At 43.4% G+C, this 16,912-nt stretch overlaps 1 protein-coding gene across 1 annotated transcript in view; it reads left to right on the forward strand.

The window, feature by feature from the left end:
• Positions 1–249: 249 nt before the first annotated feature.
• LOC148013479 (nuclear factor kappa-B-binding protein) overlaps positions 250–16,912 on the forward strand; it is a 60,375-nt gene continuing 43,712 nt past the window's right edge. Inside the window, exons 1-4 of the mRNA XM_087667595.1 lie at positions 250–508; positions 589–725; positions 14,185–14,298; positions 14,394–14,477. Of these exons, the coding sequence (XP_087523721.1) occupies positions 329–508; positions 589–725; positions 14,185–14,298; positions 14,394–14,477 (515 nt within the window). The 5' untranslated portion in view covers positions 250–328. The remainder of the gene's footprint in view (positions 509–588; positions 726–14,184; positions 14,299–14,393; positions 14,478–16,912) is intronic.

The following is a 16,912-nucleotide window of genomic DNA, read 5'->3' on the forward strand; positions in this document are numbered from 1 at the left end:
CAAAAAAGAAACTATTTGACCTCCACGGTGAGGATGCCTCTGAGACTTTCCAGTTGAAACAGATCAGCAGGTACTTGGAGAACATCAGCAACGCCATTGCAATCAGGGTGGAGCATGCTGATGGCAGGTGATCTGTGCGGCTTAGGCACAAGCTTCTCCGGATTAGCGTCCCAATGAAGGGCCACATGGGGCTGTCACAGAGGCCAGAAAATGCTCCAGGTGCGCCATTTCTCCCCTTGTGTAGCGGCCGAAGCCGGGCAAGTCCCTCCGCCCCGGTTCGGCAGGCTCACAAGGGAGAAATGGCGCACTGGAGCATTTTCTGGCCTCTATGAGGCCCCATGTGGCCCTTCATTGGGACGCTAATCAGGAGAAGCTTGTGCCTAAGCCGCACCAGATTGGCCTCCCATGGCGGTACCTTCGCCCTGATTGCAATGGCGTTGCTGATGTTCTCCAAGTACCTGCTGATCTGTTTCAACTGGAAAGTCTCAGAGGCATCCTCACCGTGGAGGTCAAATAGTTTCTTTTTTGGGAAAAAACAATATTGATTTCATGCCTTGTGACGATCTTACTTACTGCTCTAGTTTGCAGGTTTGGAAGGAATGCCTATCGGCTTCAGAGAGGGAAAACCTTTGTTACTTGCTCCCCGAAGTGACTGATCAGGAAGGCTTGGTGCAGTCTTTACTACGTGGTGATATTTTTCATTTTGGGAACCCTTTAGCTGATTGGTAATTTGTCCTACCTTTCTCATTGATTTCACTTAGTTTTAATCTTTTGATGTAGCTGCCATGCTGTATCCAATAGTCTATTAATTATCAACAAGAAGTTAATGGTTGTACAGAAGCAGCACACGATATCTCATTCTTGGACATTAAGGATGAACATATCACCTCTAATTGCAACTGATAAAATCTAAGCCTTAATGGGATGTTGAGTAAAAGTTTATTTCATATGAGGGGGTGGAAGTACAAGCCTTCCAATGGCTGCAAATACTGAAGGTTGCTGAAATACGTGCAAGGGTTAAGAGCCTGAGTTTTTCCGCTAAAATTGATTACATGTTCTTTCTTTGACAGCTTAGTTGAAGTCTTATTGAATAAACCACCTGTGCAAAAAAAAAGGAGCCTCATGGGGCATCCATTTGAGGCTTGAGAAAACAATGGTTGCGTCAGCTAGTGAGAGAAGAGAAAGGCAATAAATGGTCCAAATCATGGAAGGACAGGATGTCAATGTCGAGGATAAGCTGTGCAGGGAAATTGCCGGTTCGTGTTTTGGTTAGGGGCAAAGTTCATCACTGAAATCATGGATATTGATGTTGAGGATAAGCTGTAGAGAAAATGCTGGATCATGTATGGGGCAGGGCATGATACAAAATAGGAAGTTTCCCTCATGGAAGTAGAGGATGTCAATGCCAAGGATAAGTTGTAGAGGGAAATGCTAGATTGTGTCTAGGCTAGGGGCAAGATACAAAATAGGAAATGGCCATTATGGAAATAGAGGATGCTGATGCTGAGGATAATCCATGGAGAGAGATCCCCTACTTGTGTCCATGGTAGGGGTACGATACTAAATAGGAAATCGCCATCAAATGAAAAGAGGATGTTGATGCGGATGATAATTTGTAAGTTATCAAAGGAAGAACTACTTAATACTGGCAACGATCTTGTGTGAAGATCAATATGTTCAGAGCTATCATTAAAGGGAGAGTCAGATTGCGTCTGGGGTAGGGGTGCTATACAAGAAATCACCATTATGGAAAAAGAGGATGTCCATGCTAGGGATAAGAGATTGAGTGTAACATTGGATTGCATCTGGGGTAGGGGTGCTATAAAAAAATTAGGAATCACCATCATAAAAGTAGGAGGATGTCGATACCGAGGATAAGTTGTAGAGAGAAATGCTGGCTTGTGTCTAGAATAGGGTCATGAGAAAATAGAAGATCGTCCTCATGAAAGTAGAGGATGTTGATTCTAAGGATAAGTTGTAGAGGGAAATGTTGGATTGTGTCCGGAGTAGGGCATGATACAAAATAGGAGATTTCTATCATGGAAATGGAGGATGTTGATGGCGAGGATAAGTCGTAGAGTGTAATGTTGGATGAAAACGAGGATGTCGATGCAAAGGATAAGCTACAAGGAAAATGTTGGATCTTGTTCAAGGTAGGGATGCGATACAAAATAGGAAATGGCAATCATGGAAATGGAAGATGTCAATGCCTTGTCATGGAAAAAGAGGATGTCATGGAAATGGAGGATGTTGATGTCAAGATAAGTTGTACAGGGAAATGTGTTCATGTTTTGGGTAGGGGCACAATACAAAATATGAAGTTGTCATCATGGAAATAATGCCATATCATCTCTAGGATTGGGATGTTGGGTTACCAAAATTTAGCCATGCATTAATGCAAAATTATCATGCACCAATGCCTAATTTTACTCCTTAAAAAGAGCCCCAAAAAGCTTAAACAAAATAAAAGGCTTTATTTGAACAGTAGGAAAAATGCCCAAAAATCCTCTCTAAAAGCACATGTTGTGGTCATCAGCCTACACTCCCTTGCTGCTCATGCCCTGAAGGAAGACGTTGCCTGGCCTTTTGAGGTCATAACCAGCAAGAAATTGTCAGCCAGCTGTGCCCAGCCTGCCGAGTTCATTGCCAGCCTTTTGGAGGTGTTGCCCAGCCTGATATGCTGCCACCCAGCTGCCTGACATCATTGGCAGCCTTGGAGGACTGATCTGGCAGTGCCTCATCTTTGGCATCACCTGCTGCTGTGTTTTCATCAGACCAGCCTGCATTTTCAGCTTGTGAAGACAGCTAGCTGGCCTCATCACTTTCATCACCATTGGCTGCTTGTGGAGCTGCATTTCTCAGGCAGCCTGCATTGTGTTTGCTGCCTGGAGTGTAATGCACTTGGGCATTGTCCACATACATGTGCTATGGCAGAACATGGTGTATATGATCATTGGCAGAAGATGTGGCAGCAGATCGTTTTTGATAGGCTTGGCTGGAATTGTCATTTGTTAGCGATTGTCATCCCTTGGCCGTGCCACGTCAGCTGCCCCACGTGGCAGTCTGGTCGGACTGTACCAGTCGGCTGCATTTAATGTATCCAACCTGTTATATTTTTCGCATTATTTCAGGCTATTTATAGCCGACGTTCTGCACATTGTTCCACACTTCTGTTTTGCAGATTTCAGGCTGGAGACTCGTGCAGACTGCAGCGTACTTCGAGGTGGACAGCAGGTTGCATTGTCGAGGTGGAGACACGCAGTCCCGCGCACTGCGCCCGTGTATGTATCTGCATATCTTTGTATACATCACACCTTGTACAGTAGATCTTCATCTTCCACTCTCTCTCTCTCTCTCTCTCTCTCTCTCTCTCTCTCTCTCTTCTCTTTGTGTTCACTCTCAATCTTGGTCCCACGCTTCCACATCACTGCACACTGACATGGTATCAGAGCATTGAAGAAGGGCTGACTGAGTGAAGAACCTACCTGAAGAGGAGATTCCATCGCAACACAAGGCTGCGTTTCCAGCGTTTGAGGGCGAGCGGGAGGGCTGCGCATCGGAACAAGGCTGAAGCAAGCGTGGGCGCGCGAGAAAGGAGTCCAGTTGGTGGATTTGCTGCTGGTGGATTTGCTGTTGTTTGCTACTGTTTGAAGAGGAGGTCCGAGGAAGGCTGTGTTTTCAGCTTTCAAGTGCAGGTTTTACTTTTTCATCGCCTCCGGCGAGTGAAGAAGGTTCAGCACGCGGAAGAAAGAGCCTAGCAGGCTGTGTTTTCTCAGTCAGAGGGGGCTGCTTTTGCGTTTTTGCAGGCATTACAGGTGAAGATGTCTACAGAGATTGACTTGGAGTTCCAGATGATCATGGATCGGAAGGTGCCTGTCTTATCGGCTCTTTCCTAAAATCAAAAGCTCGATGGCGACAATTACCGCATCTGGCACGTGATGATGTTGGCCATCCTTGAGTCTTACGATTTGGCGGAGCTTGTACAGGAGATCGACCGGCCCTCGGTAAGAGATGAGTCCAAACTCTCTTCCGATGCTCGTGCGGAGTTGGCCAAGGCCCAGTTTCACTGAGACAAACTGAATGCCCGGATTCGTTCTTTTCTTTTTTTGTCTTGTACTACAGCCGTGATAGCCCACATCGAGCACTTGACGGTGGCTCGGGAGATATGGCTGGAGCTTGACGGTGGCTCGGGAGATATGGCTGGAGCTTGACCAGATGTATAACCGGATGACTCTTATGAAGAGGGTTTCTTTGGAGGTGCAGATGCGGACCTTGTCCGTGAATAAGTCTTCTTTGTTGCGGGAGTACATCAATAAGCTTAGACAGCTTCAGATGCAGGTTCAGAATGCGGGGAAGCCGATTTCCTCCGAAGATATGGCGATCACACTCCTGTCCCAGTTGCCGCCATGATTCGGTGCTTTCTACTCCGCCCTTATTGCTTCGGGGCGTGAGTCTACTCTTTGCTGGAAAGAGTTGGTTCCTATGGTCTTGGACCAAGAGGAACAAGTGAAGGGACAGCGTGCTTCCAAGTCAGAAGCATTGACAGGTCAAGCCTCTCAGAAGAAGGGAAAGAACCAGAAGAAAAAGGAGGACAACAAGTCAAAGAAGGACAAGGAAAAAGAATCCACATGCCATATTTGTGGTAAGATCAGCCATTGGAAGAAGGATTGCCTCGACAAAGACAAGAAGGACACCAACAAGAAGGACTCGAAGGATTCTGGAGTGGTGGTTGTACCCTCATGAGCTGCGTTTCTTCATCTAGGAGTCATTGAGGACTCTACACCGAAGGCTTCTGATGCTGCAATGACAGCTCCCCAGGCTCAAGAGTGGATCGTAGACAGTGGTGCCTCCCGGCACATGACTCCTTCATCAGTTGGTGTTGCCCAGTTGCGATCTTCGCGTAGCAAATTCTCATCGGAGATAGCTCTTTGGTGTCTATTAGAGGACGGGGTGAGATGCACCTTATTCCAGATGGACGTGGTGGTACCCATACCTCAGAGGTGTTGCATGTGCCATGTTTAGGGTATCATCTACTTTCGGTTCATAAGATTTGTTCCCTTGGACTTTTGGTGGAGTTTGACAGTGATTCGGTATGAGTCCTTGATCGTGGGTCAAGGAAGGTTCTCTCATCAGGATATGAGGAGAACAACATCTACAAATTGACGTCTTCTACCGCTCTCCCTACTCTTCTTCTTACCTCTCAGACACAGTCAGAGCTATGGCATGCTCGGTTTGGTCACCTCAACTATGATTATCTTCAGAGGGCGTCACGTGGACAACTTGTTCGAGGGTTGCCGGACATAGTGGTGAGCCAGCAGCCATGTGTCTCCTGTATTCGTGGAAAGCAGCATAGGGATGTGATTCCCAACAAAGCTTCGCGGCGGTCTACTTCCTCGATGGAGCTTGTATCTACGGATCTTTGTGGCCCTATGCAGAAGGAGTCCTTGAAAGGGAGCTCGTACTTCATGTTGATCGTAGATGACTACAGCAGGATGACCTGGGCCTACTTCTTGGCGTTGAAGTCGGAGGTTTTCTCCCACTTCAAGGATTGGCTTCTCTTTGAGGAGAACCGATCGGGCCGGCGATTGAGGACCTTGCGCTTCGACAAGGGTGGTGAATTTGTTTCTAATGAGTTTACTCGTTTTTGTGCAGATAAAGGCATTCACCAAGAGTTTGCTAACACCAACACTCCTCAAGAAAATGGCATTCTTGAATGGAAGAACCGAAGTGTGATTGAGATGGCGCGCACCATGATGGAGCATTGACAAACACCTCAGTTTCTGTGGGCCGAGGTTGCGGCTACTGTAGTTCACATCCTTAACCGATCCCCCACTTTGGCCGTTGATGGGATGACACCTTTTGAGGCTTACTTTGAGACTAAGCCCGATGTTTCTTATTTTAGGGTTTTTGGGTGTGATGCCTATGTTCACATTCCAAGCCTTATCATGATAAATTTGAAGTGGCTTCTCGAAGACAGGTGTTTGTTGGCTATAGCTCTCAGTCCCAAGGCTATCGCTTGTATGATCCCGTAAAGCGGGATGTGTACACTAGTCGAGATGTGCGGTTCGTGGAGGTTCCGGCCATAGTAGCGGGTGAGGAGCATCCCGTTCTTGGAGATCCAGGAGAGAGTTGGGCTCCCGAGACAGTTCCCTTGGAGCCAACGCCTTTTGATTCGGATTTTGTTTCCGATATAGAGTCCACTGTTCCACCAGTCACCCTCGAGGAGTTACCACCGGTGGATATCCTAGAGTCTTCAGTTGATGGAGAGCGACCAGGAGAGGTCCGGCCTCCTCCTCGTTGGGCCTGTGACACACTCCGAGATTCGGGGATCGAGGGGGTCCCTGAGGAGTGGGGACCGCAGGATGGTCCGCGGCGGTCACGGAGGCACCAGGCACATTCTACGGAGCTTGTTTGCTCTAACTATTATTTGATGAACCGTGTTATGCAGGATTGAGAGCCCACCTCCGTGAAGAAGGCTTTACAGTCCGCACCATGGAAGAAAGCTATGGAAGCCGAGTTGGAGGCTATTGAGAGGAATGGCACTTGGTCTCTCGTGCCTCGCCCCTCGAATAAGAAGGTGATTGGCGTCAAATGGGTCTTCAAGACCAAGTACCTTAGCGATGGTTCTTTGGGCAAGCACAAGGCTCGCCTTGTTGCTAAAGGTTTTGCACAGCGCCCAGGGATTGACTGTCATGATACTTTTGCCCCCACTGTTCGTATGGCGACTATTCGAGCTGTTCTTGCCTTGGCTGGCCATAGGAGATGGCCTGTCTACCAGTTGGATGTGAAGTCGGCCTTCCTCACAATGGTGATTTGAAGGAGGAGATCTATGTCGAGCAGCCTCTTGGCTTTGGATCTTCAGATGGGCAAGTCTACAGGTTAAAGAAGGCCTTGTATGGCCTCAAGCAGGCTCCGCGTGCATGGAACGAGAAAATTGACTCATTCCTTTAGTCACAGTTGGGATATCGGCGTTCCAAGGCTGATCCGCAGCTTTATGTACACACTTCCGAGGTTGGTTGTGTGCTTTTTGTGTTGTATGTTGATGATTTGATTGTCACAGGTGATCATGCATAGAAGGTCAAAGAGACGAAGGCAGCTTTACATGAGGCGTTCGAGATGATGGACTTGGGTCAACTCCACTTCTTCTTGGGCCATGAGATTTATCAATCTCAGAGGGGGATTTTCATCTCTCAGCAGAGATATGTATAGGAGCTTTTGGTTTCTTTTGCGATGGCGTTTATTTTCGCATCTATAAGCGCGTTTAAAAATGCGGGTATATAGACACGTTTTATATACAAGCACCAATAGACGTGCTGATAAACGCGCCCGCTATTTCGCGTGTATAGTGCGCGTCTATAAGGCCTTTCTCTTGTAGTGCATCCTTGATGTCAAAAAATTTCAGATTGACTAAGCGTTATTGTTGCATTTGTAATCGAACGGAACATCTCTCCCGAGATTGCTGGTACAACAAAAATATCAAGAACCTGGTTGCAATGATTAAAGTTGCTCAGAACAACTTGAGGAATGCAAGGGTCACCATCCCTAAAATTTAGGGAGTTACTATTTTTGGACCTTTGAATTTGTTTGCGCCGTTATCTTCGTTTTTGCATGAGGATTAATTCTCTAGTTTGTGCCGAGGTCAAATTTTGCACCAATCATGGAGAATTTTAGACCGGAAGGTTTAAACGAGAAAATTATTACATGTATGCCATGTGTCACAATTTGGGCATAAATTCCCAAAAGAGAGAGAGCATTAAAAAAAAACCGTAATAGGCAGGAGCAGATCTGAGCGTGAAGTTATTCAGGGGTTGAGAATAGATTGCTGCAAGTACATCAGCTATGGAGAGTACTTTTTCGTCTTTGACTCATGTACGGAGGTAGAGCTTGCTCCCTTTGGTCAACTCTCTCTCTGTTCTTAGAGGAAATGCTTTGCTTGCTGGGCTGATTCCATCGCATGTATAGTTGTGTGTTTTCTTTGCACTCCTGTTGAGGCAAGAGCCTCACTGTCCAGGTTCAGGAGTAGCTGATTGCTTCTCCAATGCAAGAACTAAAGAAAGTGATGACCACACCACACGGGAACAGGGTTTCAGCTCTGATTTAGTGCTGTTTGTGGGACTGTTTTACTGTTGGAATGATGCCAGGGTCAAAGGGTTTGTAGTCCAATTGGTATGGAACGGATCTGGAATGGAATAAGGCTGAGAATAGGTCAAGAAATAGGTGAAAAACAATAAATACAGAGTTCTGCAGTTTGCAGTTCTACACTTAAGTTATTGAGTTATGCCCACAGAAAGTGTTTTCCTACTCGCGTTGCTGTTCTGGATATGCTGTACTGTCCTTATGCAGCTGAAATTTACTCAAAAAAGATGAAAGTCAACTGTTCATAGGTTTTGTACTTTGGAACATTTCATTTTTGTAATTTTCCATCTTTGATAAAGAAATACCAAAAGGGGCGTTGGACTTCAAGGCCAATCTGGTGTTGAGCGAGGGAGTGAGGTCTCTTTTTGTATGTGTACGTGAAAAGACTGGGTATTAATTGAAGGGACTATTGCTTTATGTGAGTCATAGATCGGTTTCGTGGTTTCATTGCCGGGATTTGAATTCTTTTATGTAAGAATTTAAGCTTAGACAGTTTTGGGTGAAAAGGCTATACACACAGGTTTTACAGAGATTACACGCGAGAAAGACTGAGATTTTTTTTCTTGGATATAGTATTTGCTGGATACAGGACTAGAGAGATGGCAGACATGGACAAAGGCAAAGGAAAACTCCCTCGTGAAGAAGAGAGTTCTTCTTTTGCTCATAGACACCGAAGAGAGAGTATTGGTGCACATGTGTCAGCACCTTTTAGAACCGAGATTGAACCACAAGATGAGGAGCAAGAACAGGAGGACTTGTTTACAACACAACTCCTCAGTATGGTTGGTTCTTTTGAATAGCTTGTAAAGAATCCTCGGATGCAAAATTTTTTGAAGTCACATAATCAGGATTCTCAGGCTGAGTCATCACATCATACCATGGAGTGCTCAAAAAGGCAAACCTCTAATGTGCGTGAGCATACGGAAAATACACCAAACATGGAGACAGGTTGAGTGCAACAAGAAGCACAAGCATAGGACCAGGGAGTGAATGGTCAAGGCAGTAATGCACAAGTGGCACAACAGACTATTCCTCCTCAGTTTGCTATCTATCTTGGTTACTCTGCTGGTGGGTCAGTTTTTCAAGCAATGGCTGGATTACCCATTGGTTATTAGGGATATGTGCCCAGAGGGCCACCAGGAATGATGCTTATTGAGGCAGTGAACCCACTTTATGCTAATATTGGTCTACAGCCCGGTTATCAAACTTTGCAGAGTCCTTATTTGATGCTTGGAGTACAAAATGCAGTGGCTGGTTTTTCTCAGCCTAGTGGGCATATGGCAGCTAAGACAGGTGCAATTAATGTTGATAATGCGCCTAAGGACTCCCCTTTTTACAACCACCTGTCTATGACAACTTCACACCAAAAAGTGCAAAGCCTAGAGACTATAAAGAGGGTGGTCAGGCATTAAAGTTTGAAACCTTCTACGGTATGCAAGATAAGCTGAAAGCTTTGACATTTATACAGCACTTTGATGCAGCTTACATTGGAGGGAATTTTACTGAGACTTCTAAGGTGTGGACGATTGCAACTTTTTTGAAACGTAATGCTTTGCAGTGGTGGAACATATTGTTGATGCAAGGATATGCACCTGCCACTTGGGGTCCATTTTAAATAGTTGTTTGCAGCTTCATGGTTAACTAACACGTTTGTAGTAGATGTCATGACTGCATGGCATAAATTGGATGCAGCAAATTGTGGAGATTTAGAAGAGTACAATAAGAAATTTTGGGAAGCACTTTTGCCCGTGAGTTCTTACAGGATAGTGTCCCTGTCAGAACAAATTGAAAAGTATTGTTGCGGTTTGCCTGAAGCCATCGGGGATTATTGTACCAAGACCAGGGTTACAAATATGTACAGTTAATTAAAAATGTTGGTGTGGCAAATGCATTGTTGAAAGGAAAAGCTGACAGCTTTAAAGGCACTGGAAAGAAGGATTCTCAATTTAAGTAGGATCTTGGCAAGAAGAAGCAGCAATTTCCAGAAAATACCAGCTTTACAAAGAAGTCTTTTTGGAAGAAAAATTTTCAGTAGTAGCCTCAGACTTCTTTTAAACAGGGCAAAGGACAGAAGAGGCTACTTTTTGGCAAATCATTTGAAGAAAGAAAGGCTTTAATGCTGGCTGGGAAATGCTTTATATGTGAACAGAAAAGCCATATTGCTCCTAAGTGCCCATAGCAATCTTCTAAAGATGTGGAGGATAAAGATGTGCCAAGTAAAAAGAAGCCTAGCATTGGCTTAGTGCCTGATATGGTGGAAGATCAATCGGCTGATGATGCTACAGAATTGTGCAGAGCTTGGGGAAAGATTAGAGATTCCACAATACTTATTTTCTTTGATCCTAGAGCTTGTGCAAGCTTTATCTCACTGACATTGGCAGCTAAGTTGGGTATACATTCTGTGGAAATGGGACCAGTTGGACTGACTGATTTGGCATGCCTAGGACATACTGAACCTGTCACCCCCATTCTTGGCAAACTCCATATGCACATGCAAAGCATATGCACATGCAAAGCTATGTGGACACAGAGGAGCTCCATATTATGCCTTTAGAGGGCTGTGATGTTTTGTTGGGTATTCCATGGTGCCACAGGAAGCATGCTATCTTGGATACTTACAATAGAATGATTACTCTTGTACATAGGGGCAAGGCTCATGTGTTAGATGTGAAGCTTAAAGGAGAGTCTGTCCCAATAGTTTCTGCTTCTGCAATTACTTCTGTAATGAAAAATCATATTTTTGTGTACTTAGTTTTTGCAAAGCAAGTTAATGAAGTTAACAGTAATGTGTCTATACTAGATGAAAGTAGAAGGGCTTTCTTGGATAAATTCAGTTAGTCTCTCAGATTCGTTACCAAGAGAGTTACCTCGTGAGAGGCTTGAAGATCATACCATAGATCTTATTCCGGGGACTAGTCCGCCCAATAGACCATTGTACAGGGTCAGTGCAGCGCAACAGATAGAGATTATGACACAGGTTAATGAGCTTTTAGAGAAGGGACTGATTCAGCCCAGTAGTTCTCTGTTTTGTTCATCTGTGTTGCTAGTTCAGAAAAAGGACGGCCCTTAGCGAATGTGTATTGACTACGAAGCCTTGAATAAAGGATAGATGACATTCTTGATCGATTACAGGGAGCAAGAATGTTTAGCAGGATAGATTTGAAAAGTGGGTACCATTAGATCAGAATTAGGCCAGAGGATATCCATGAGATTGCTTCTAGAACGACATTTGGTCTCTATGAATTTTCAGTCATGTTGTTTGGATTGACCAATGCTCCTATCACGTTTAACAGGATGATGGATAGAATTTTCCGTCCTTATCAAAGTTTTGTTGGCACTTTCTTTGATGATATGATTATCTTTTCAAAGAATGAAGAGGAGCATAGAAAACATTTAGTTACAGTCTTTAATGAGCTTAAGCGTAATAGATTGCTCATTAATGGCAAGAAGGGTGAATTCTTTTTGGAAGAGATTTACTTCCTTGGACACATAGTTTCTCAAGATGGTGTGAAGATGGATCTTGCAAAGATAGAAGCAATTGTCTCTTGGCCAGACTTGAAAACCGTTCATGATGTCTGTAGTTCCTTTGGCTTATGCTCTTACTACAGAAGAATTGTAAGACACTTTGCAGAGATTGCTTCTCCTATACATGCGCTTGAAAAGTCTAAGCCTTGGGATCGGATTGAATGGGCATTGAAGAATAGAATGGCAATGGTGGACTGTGTGCTTAGTCACTGGAGATGGTGTAGGACAATGAACCTGGCCAAGACAGAAGATGCACATGGGAGAATGCTCACGGAAAAAAAGTCACTGTAATTGAGCCACATTACACTTTTTGATGTGGTTGCAATGATAAAAGTTGCTTAGAACAACTTGAGGAATGCAGGGGTCACCATCCCTAAAATTTACGGAGTTACTATTTTTGGACTCCAAAATCTGTTCACGTCATTATCTTCGTTTTTGCACGAGGATTAATTCTCTGGTTTGTGCCGAGATCAAATTTTGCACCGATCATGGAGAATTTTACATCGGAAGGCTTAAATGGGAAAATTGTTACATGTATGCATGTGTCACAATTTGGGCACAAATTCCCAAAAGAGAGAGAGCATTAAAAAAAAAAAAACGTAGTAGGCAGGAGGAGCAGATCTGAGCGTGGAGTTTTTTAGGGGCTGAGGGCAGATTGCTGCAAGTACATCAGCTACGGAGAGTACTTCTTCGTCTTTGACTCATGTACGGAGGTAGAGCTTGCTCCCTTTGGTCAACTCTCTCTCTATTCTTAGAGGAAATGCTTTGCATGATGGGTTGATTCCATCGAATATATAGTTGTGTGTTTTCTTTGCACTCCTGCTGAGGCAAGAGCCTCATTGTCCAGGTTCAGGAGCAGTTGATTGCTTCTCCAATGCAGGAACTAAAGAAAGTGATGACCACACCACACGGGAACAGGGTTTCAGCTCTGATTTATTGCTGTTTGTGGGAATGTTTTACTTTGGAATGATGCCAGGGTCAAAGGGTTTGTAGTCCGATTGGTATGGAACGGATCTGGAATGGAAAAAGGCTGAAAGCAGGTCAAGAGACAGGTGAAAAACAGTAAATACAGAGTTTTGTAGAGTGCAGTTCTACACTTGAATTATTGAGTTATGCTCACAGAAAGTGTTTTTGTACTTGGGATGCTGTTCTGGATATGCTGTACTGTCCTTATGCAGCTGAAATTTACTCAAAAAAGATGAAAGTCAACTGTTCACAGGTTTTGTACTTTGGAACATTTCATTTTTGTAATTTTCCATCTTTTAATTAATAAAGAAATACCGAAAGGGGCGCTAGACTTTGGGGCCAATCTGGTGTTGAGCGAGGGAGTGAGGTCTTTGTTTGTATGTGTATGTGAAAAGGCCAGGTATTAATTGAAGGGACTACTGCTTTATGTGAGCCATAGACCAGTTTCAGACATCCTCATTAGGGATAATGCCTTGTAGCCAACATTGAAGAGGCTGTACCAAGTGAGCCGGAGTATTTTGGGCTTGATCATGGTTGAAGATAGTTTGAGGCTGGTTTTTGCTGATCACGGCTAGCATACAATTCTTGTCCTAGGTAGGATAGTGAGGTAGCTTGGAGGATTCAAAGTGAATAATGCTATTTGTGCTTGGATTGACAGCCTGAATACCTTGTACATATTTATTTAAATGCTTCAAGATTTGATGTGTTTTTGTTTTTGGGGTCTCTTACCTTTTTGAGTTGTGCAATTACGACCTAGTGTCTTATAGATAAATAGCCTCTATCTCCTTTGGCCCCTGTATGAGCTATGTTGGACTTTTGTCCCACCAAAACTCGAATAAAGAAATAATTTAATTTTTCCTTTTTGTGGCTGTCCTAGAGAAATGCTCCCCCTGTGGCCCCCTTTTTATAGAATTTGGGTGCGCATATGTATGCCCACATTTTGAAAACTTCTAAAAAATTAGCAAAATATTTGTCCTTTTAAATTTGGCATCAACTAGTGTTCTTTGTGGCCTACTCTAGTCTTGCTTTACATAGTAGACAGCAACCATCCATTGGACATGTTTATTTGCCAAGTTTATTAGATTTTGAAAGCTTTTAGTGCATATGTTTGGGCCTTGGCATTTGGACTCCCCAAATACAGTGCTCTTTTTCTATCTGAATCAAATTGATGTTTTTAGAGCTTAAAGTATTCTTTATTGTGTATTGTTTTAAATGAATATTGACTATCCATCACATTTCCTGGATGTAGTTTGTATGCTGTCCCACCTGTCCCCATTCCTTGGGTTTTGTTGTCCCCCATCCTTGTTCTCCTCCCTTCTTTCTATGAGTCAGTTAGGTAAAGTCCCCAACATGCAACTGATGCTTGTTGGTTAATTTGCTGGAAAATGATTTTTAATCTTCAGTGTGGTCCATTTCTTGAAATTCATGAAATGATTATGTAGGCATAGACTATGACTCCTGTTTGCTTACTTAAGCCTTTGAATGAATATTGCAGTTAGTGTCCTAAATGTAATGTGGCATGATTAAGGACTTTAATGTGTTCTTGTTTGTTTGTAGGAGTGGACTATTACTCAAGGGGGCAATGCATCCTGATGTTTTGCAAAAGTGGGATTCAGAATCCACAAACTTGCAGAGGGAATTTTATGTGGAAAGGCAAAACTATCATCAGAAGTATGCATTTATGTGGTTTCTCTTCTGTAATTATTTTCGTCTCTTTACATGTTAATTGCAAGTGGCTTACAACCTTTAAATTTTCTTCATTGCAGAATGCTTGAAAAACTTAGAAACTTGAAAGAGTGCTGGGTCTCATGCAGAAATGCTGGAAATGAACCCAGCTTCAAGCTGAAAAGGTTTAGATTTTGGAATTATGCATGTTCCATTGTGATAAAAGGATGCACGTTTCAGGGCTTCATTAGTGCTGTTCACTAACTATGTAAAACATATGATTTCAAACATGTGACATTTCATCTCCATAAAATTTCATCCTTCTCTTGCACAGTAAATTTTGGTTGAATGAATCAATGGGTCAAATACTAATTAGACAACCTAAGTAGTTTGTACAGAATTTGCAAACACATCTTGTAGAGTGTGCAGCCCTGATTCAGTCTCAATTTCCAACTGACAATTGTACACCGCCAATGTGTGCATTACCTTGAACTCATGGAAAGACATCAATGGTTTGATGAATTATGAAGATTGCAGCTGGCCGATTACTTTAGGACTGGTTCATTCCCTAGTGCAACTGCAGGCAGCTGCAATCTCAAGTTGGTAAAAATGTCACCAGACGCTGTCTAGTTGCTCATACCTGTTCAAGCTTGTCCATTTCTCTGTCCACAAGGGGCAATTGGCCAGAGTGGGTCAGGTCCATGAATATTGCTCAGTTTATTCTATGGTAGTGGTGGTATTGTAGGCTATGGAAGGCTACACCTGTTCTAGTGAACAGCAAATGCTATTTTTGCACTTGCTCCTTCTCAATACTTTAGCATTGCAAACTATCATGGCCAGTTTTACAGTCCTTATTTGGTCAAATTAGTTCCAGTTATCTGGATCAGATCTATAGCAGCAATCTTGTACATCATTTTGGAACACTAGTAGTGAGTTGAAAATTCTTTGCCAATTATGCTTTGCTGCTACAAGCTCCTGGCTGCACTTTAGAAATTTCTGTAATACTAAGATTTCTCTTTCTTTATTCTGTTCCACTTTGTTGCAAAGTCTTAGGCTGCGTGTGACCTGTGGCTTTGTGCTCAAATATGACATACTTCTGCAGGAAAGTGCTACTGATCAAACTGTCAAAAGAAACTTGCAAAAGCCAGTTGGCTGTAGCAATTGAAAACAGGCACGAGTGTTTTTGTGGTTCAAAAGATATTTTTTCATTCACGAGTTTCTAACAGAGAGATTCTGGCTTTGATCATTGCATTCGACTCTAGTTGGAAAGTGGTCAGGACATTACTCTCAGACAAACCTTTTGCTCCTTGGACAGATTCCTTTTCAAAGAACTTAGGAGTAGAATTTGTGATGTGGAAATTCAAGCAATATGTGAGTTATGCAATGCGTATGTGCATATGTGGGTCATACACACGCATGTTGTGCCCACGCATGCACACGTGCACCTACATACACACATGGGTGGAGGGGATGCCTTGGAGGCTGAGATATGGTTTCTCTCCTTGGTCACTGTTTCGAACCATGTGTGTAGGTCATCAGTCTTGGGTCTCTGTTGCTTGCTTTTTTTTGGAAGACTGGGGAGTTGTGCATGGTAATATAAAAATTCTGGGTCCGTGGTGTCACATACTCAATAATGACTTCCTGCTCTTGATTTCATCTTTTGCTCTATTGACCCATTTGGTGTGCCCATGGAAAACAATCCTTTAGAAGGTGAATTGGCATCCACGAGAGGATAAATTGCACTCTAATTGAGAAGGGAAACAGGATGATGGTTCCAAGTTCAATCAAATGGCATGTTAGGGCCTAGTTTCTATTGTAGATACAACTGTATCAGTAGTGTGCAATAATACTAAAATTCTGGGACTGTGGTGGCACATACTCAATAATGACTTCCCGGTCTCAATTTTGTCTTTTGCTCTATTGATCCATTTGGTATGCTCATGGAAAACAGTCCTTTAGAAGGTGATTGGCATCCACGAGAGGATAGATTGCTCTCTAATTCCTGGCAGATGAAATTATTGACTGTCTTGCTTGCTCTCATTGGAAGAGAAACAGGATGATGGTTCCAATTTCAATTAAATGGCATGTTAGGGCCTAGTTTCTATTGTAGATACAACCTTATCAGTAGTGTGCTCATGTCTTTCTGTACAGCCAGATGGGTTTTCTGGATCCCTTTTGGATAGTGTGATCTATGGGCCATGATCTCCATGCATTTATAGGATCATCAGCCCTTCCCACTATTGATTTGGATTATCCTTAACAAGATTGGAGACTTGCCAGTCAGTTGCATCCTGATTTGGATTATCCTTGGTAGGATCGAAGACTTGCCGGTCAGTTGCATCTAGATCGTGCTTTAGTCAATTAGATCTATCATCTCTTGATTAGAGATCATTATTGTTTGGTGGCCATGGCCAATGCTGTTTAGGGCTTACACAAAAGCAGGGCATGGTGGAAATCAATTGTTATGGAAGGGTGGCTTAATAAGACCCTGCACAAATGCAAAGTGGTTCTTGGAGAATGTGGATAGGTGGCTTGCCTCTCATCTCCGCCCTTTCTAGGTGCTGCATTTCAAATGGCAATTGCTTCTTTTATACTACAATTGTGGAATCTTCTTGCCATA

Source organism: Lygodium microphyllum, chromosome 26, assembly GCF_053477565.2.
Source record: "Lygodium microphyllum isolate KBCC chromosome 26, Lygodium_microphyllum_v1.1.10, whole genome shotgun sequence".
NCBI classification, from domain to species: domain Eukaryota; kingdom Viridiplantae; phylum Streptophyta; class Polypodiopsida; order Schizaeales; family Lygodiaceae; genus Lygodium; species Lygodium microphyllum.